Source organism: Nicotiana tabacum, chromosome 12, assembly GCF_000715075.1.
Source record: "Nicotiana tabacum cultivar K326 chromosome 12, ASM71507v2, whole genome shotgun sequence".
In the NCBI taxonomy this organism is placed as follows: Eukaryota; Viridiplantae; Streptophyta; class Magnoliopsida; order Solanales; family Solanaceae; genus Nicotiana; species Nicotiana tabacum.
Genome location: NC_134091.1, coordinates 21,954,740 through 21,959,704, shown reverse-complemented (window position 1 = coordinate 21,959,704; position 4,965 = coordinate 21,954,740). Strand labels below are relative to the sequence as shown.

The 4,965-nt window shown below is 38.9% G+C and overlaps 2 protein-coding genes across 2 annotated transcripts; both read right to left on the bottom strand.

The window, feature by feature from the left end:
* Window positions 1-432: 432 nt before the first annotated feature.
* LOC107770832 (uncharacterized) lies at window positions 433-1,439 on the bottom strand. The gene is made up of 2 exons (XM_016590167.1): window positions 966-1,439; window positions 433-777 (listed from the first exon to the last, which is right to left on the bottom strand). The coding sequence occupies exons 1-2, from the start codon at window positions 1,437-1,439 to the stop codon at window positions 433-435; spliced, it is 819 nt and encodes a 272-aa protein (XP_016445653.1).
* A 1,763-nt stretch (window positions 1,440-3,202) lies between these two features.
* LOC107770833 (uncharacterized) lies at window positions 3,203-3,760 on the bottom strand. The gene has a single exon (XM_016590168.2). It carries the CDS (start codon window positions 3,758-3,760, stop codon window positions 3,203-3,205), a length of 558 nt encoding a protein of 185 aa, XP_016445654.1.
* Window positions 3,761-4,965: the final 1,205 nt, after the last annotated feature.

The window sequence follows — 4,965 nt, the reverse complement described above, 5'->3', positions numbered from 1 at the left end:
GTATTTTTTCTAGCCTATTATGAACAACTCTGGAGATAACTTTATTTACAAAATTGCTTAAGCTAATAGGCCTTAGGTCGGTAAATGTTTGAACCTGTTGTTTTTTGGTAGCAAGACAAGGTTTGTGTGGGTTATAGACTTATGTAAAGAGCTTCCTCCATAAAATAGTTTCAACATCTCATGTATGTCTTCCCCTATTATATCCCAACATTCTTGAAAGAAAATGCTTGTGAAACCATCTGGCCCACTTGCACTTTCACCACTCAATGCAAATACCGCTGCCTTTACCTCCTCTCTTGTAGGAATTCTACAAAGTTCTATGTTTTGATCACAAGACACCATTGAGGGCACATTGTTAAGGAGCCCAAAACTTGTATGATCAGCTTCATGTGTGAACTGTTTCTGGAAAAATTCTACTACTGCATCAACCATCTATTCTTGCGACTCAATCCAACTACCATCATGGTTCTGGATCCTCTTCAATTGGAGTTTCTGCCTTTTACTATTGACATGGTTGTGAAAGAATCTAGTGTTTCTGTCTCCTTCTACAAACCAGGACATACCTGCTTTTTGTTTCCAATATTGTTCCTCTATGCTCAGATATCTCTTTAACTCGGATTGTGCCTTCTGAAGTACAATTATATTCTCAACTTTTGGTTCTTCAAAAAGCATTTCCTTTATTTTGACCACATATTCCTTTAAAGCTAGTTGCTTGAAGATGTCCCCGTAAGTGATCCTACTCCATTTTGAAAGAGCAATCTTAACTCTTTTTAATTTCTATTTGAACATCAAGAAGGGGTCACCTATGAAGTCAGCCTGCCAATTCTGTCGAACCACCTCCATAAAAGAGGCATGTTTTGTCCAGAAATTCAGAAACTTGAATGGTTTAGCAAATGTGGTAGTCTTGTCACCACAGGTCATAAACAGTGATGCATGATCCGAGCTTGTTTAATTAGATGCCTGACCTCTGTAGTTAGGAATAGAGATTGGAATGGGAAATTAACAAAGATTCTGTCCAGTTTTTTAAATATGCATTCTGCATTTGGCCTCCCATTCCACCATGTGAAGGGACTTCCTTTGTAACCAGTGTCAAAGAGTTCACATGAATTTACATAGAAGGCAAAGTCTTCATATTCTGGAGGATAGACTGGAAGCCCTCCAATTTTCTCTTCTTCATTCAAAAGCACATTAAAATCCCCTCCAACTAGCCATGGTAGTTCTATGTCACTTGCAAGGTAGTATAAACTGTCCCATAATTCTAATCTCTCCAGTGATGAGCACTTTGCATATACGAAAGTCATCATGATATATTTACCAATATCTTGATGATAGACTCTGATAGTAAGCTGTTGTTCCGTGTCAATTAACAAGTCCCACTGCACAACTGAATCCAGAAAAAACCATATCTTACCATTGACATTTGAGATGGCAGCATCCATGCCTAGTCTCCTCCTATAGTTTTGAATAAACCTTTGATTTTGATAAGGTTCCATAAGTGCTATAACGAAAAAACCATGTTCCTTTTGCATGTTGATAACTCTCTGAAAGGCCTGTTGTGTCTTAACAGACCTTATATTCCATATGAGTATTTTAATCATCATCTAGTCATGGAGGCTGCCCTTTTGGGCAGTATTCTTGTGGGTGGTAGCCGTTCCTTTAGTTGGTTTTGCTTCTTTCCTTTCTTTCCCTGTTTAGTAGACAACCTAGGTGACAAATCTCCTTCTCTTCCAACAGCCTTGAAATTCCCAGTAATGGATTCATTGTCACCTTCATCTTCTAGTTGCTCTTTATTGACCAAGGCAGTATGAAGTTCCATTGGTTGTTGGTTGTGTGTAATAATGTCATGCATTACATGATTTGTAGATTTCAATGGTACAATTACTTAAATCTGCATTGGAGATCCTGTACCTGATGTACAAGCCATAGACAATGTATTAATCGAAGTTGACCCCTTTGGGACAATAGCTGCACCATTCTGTTCATATACAATGATTGCATCCTTCACAACCACATCTTGGGGTTCTGAAGCATCATCACTGACCTTTTCAGTTGGTGTGGTTACCACTATTGGCCCTTGAACAGTGGCTAGTAATTTCCAAGTTGTGCTGCTGCTCAAAGCATTGTTGGGTAACGCATTGTGAAGCTGTTCTGTAATTGGCTTTTCATTATGATCATCAACTCTGAGTATTGTTTGTTTCCCTGACCCATAACTCTTTCGTTGTGCTTCATCAGTCCCTAGCTGTACAGATCTTATTGTATTGCCATTAGACATAGGAGATTCCATATATGTCTGTGAGGGAATATCCTGGCAAGAGTGGTTGAGTGTAACATTAAGGTTTTCCTTGTGCATTCCAAAACTCCTTTGAACCCAATCAATAGTATTTTACTTTGTAACAGCTGGTGTTACCCCAACAATAGTAGCAGTATTGTTTGTACCAATTCATGGATCTTTTGGATTGTCACTGGATTTGTCAGCAGTCCTGATATGTTGGATCTCTTGACTTCTGTTTGTTTCCACTATTTGATGTTTGTGCTGCTTGTCGGTTATCTGGTCCTTGCCATTGTTATCTGATTCATTCTGTCTATTAATAACAATTTCAGCAATTCCATTTCTTTCAAGGTTTATTTCACTTGTATCAATATGTTGAATACTGTCAATCTTATTTTGATCAGTAGATTGAGTAAGCTGTTGCAATGCCTGTTGAGAACAAACTACCTTGGGAGTTGTTTGGTCATTAGGTATATCATGCACAGTGTCATTATCTCCATCGGTTGCAGCATCAATAGCAGTAGCCCTGGCACTTAGTTCTGCTATATTCTCCAGAGCACTTGCCGTATCAGTTTGTGGTTTGGTCAATGAACCATAGTTCTGAGCTTTTGTGGTTATCTGTTTTGCATTCATTTGTTCATAAGGTTGTTTGTGTTTCTCTTGCTTGTTTTTTTGGTTGATACCTTTGAAATTCTTCTTCTTCTGAGATTGCCATTGATCCTTAGAGTGGTTTGCATTTATTGGTTATTGTGTTGTAGGTTTGATTTTGCTCTGTTGTTCTTCATTTTGGTCTTGTACCACTACTTTTTGGTTGTAGTTTTGTTCCTTGTGTTACCCCTGTATGATCTGCTCCTTTTGATATTGTATTCTATTTGCTCTTTTAGTATTGTTTGATATCTGTTTGGTCTGAGTTTGGGGAGTTTCAGCAGTTGCTTATTTCTTGTCTTCTTCTTCTCTTTCTCTAACAGGGCATGAGTATTCTTCATGTCCTAAGTACTTGCAGTGTGAGCAGTATGTTGGGAGATCTTCATATACCACTTCCAGCCATTGTCTATCCCCGTTAACATCCTGATCTTCATCAAAGCCTAGCCAAACATGATGAGGCCTGAATTGAGTCAAGTTAACCTGCATCTTGGCTTTTGCTACACTTCCTCTTGTTTTCTGCATAGAGGCTAGGTCGAGATGCAATACCTTACCAATAGGAGACAACAGTACAGATAGAACCTCCATGTAGTAGAAATGCCATGATAGTTCAGGAATAACTATCCAAACAGGGACAATTGGATTATCCTCATTTGGATTGAAGTTGGGTGTCCAAACTTGTAATTCCATTCTTTGACCTTGGATATACATGGAGGTTTTTGTCCAGACAGTTGTGTGATCGTACTCATTATCTAGTCCAAAGTAGACTGTGCGAGCATTGAAATGGGCTATTTTAACTCCTCCTCTTAGTTCTGTTCGTGCTATGAAGCTTCTCCTAATCACTTCCATTCAAGGCATTGTGTTAAGGAATTTCCCTACAATTGTATATTGGCATCTGGATGCAAGTGTGATCATGTAGTCCTTACTAGTGAAGATGACAGTCGGTTGGCCCTATTTGGTAGTTATTTTTGGGGGTGTGAACTCTATTGGGGCTATTTATGCTACCTGCCTTGCTCTTAATTTTGTAGCAAGTGAATGAGTTATGGTAGGAGGTGATGGGGCAGGACAGTTTGTTGGTTTAGGTGGCTGGTCAGTGACTTCTGTTTGGTTTAGTGTGGTTGCTGATTTTGTTGAGTAAAACTGGGTACTTTGGTGGATATTTGCAGTTGGTTGTAAGGAGTATGTGTGCTTTGGTATATGAAAACTGGTTAAGATGTTTGGATGTGTGTTTGCAGCAGATGTACTGATTGTTTGACTATGGTTTTTGGTATGTTGTGTAGTTTGTTTTGGTGTTAACATCTGAGTGTTAGTGTGATGGTGCTTATTCTTAGTTGTATTTTTATTCTGGAAAGTAGGTGCTTTGTCAAAGTTGGTGGAGATCTTAGGAAAATTTGTTGGCATTGGTATTTGATTGAGTTGGGGGTAAGTTTGAACATTGACATTCCTAGGTAAATCAGTAGTTGTTGTATTAGACACATGTGCTGCATAAACATTACCTGAAGATGCCAAATTTGTTGTTGTAGTGATTGGCTGCACTTGAGTAGTAGGAGTTGTTGCGAGTTCCTTTTCCTTATCAATAGAGATTATCTCGACAGGTGAAACGCAGGGAATTCCATGGGCAGTCTGTGAAACACTCAAATTTTCCGCCAGTGGTCGAGCATCAATGATATCAACTGGAGTTTGAAACTGGACTTGCGGGTGACCTTCAGCAACATATGGATAATGTTTTTTGTCCAATTGAGTTTCAATTGGGGTTAGGCCAGTTGAAATACCAGGAACTCAACAGGTGTCATGTGGTGTTGTAGGTGACTACCTTTTATCACCCTCATTTGTTGTATTTTCTTGTAACTTCTCTTGACGACTAATCTCAACATGACTTTGTGAAGCAAAATCATTCATATATTAATCAAAATTGACATCAAAACTGACCCTGGCATTTCATCGAACAGATGGCATGTGTGATTCTGTGTACACTGTGTTCTGCCTTATTGAATCAAATTGTTCCTCGTGGTTGTTGTTTGAGGGGTTGGGATCAGTATCCAGATCAATTGGAG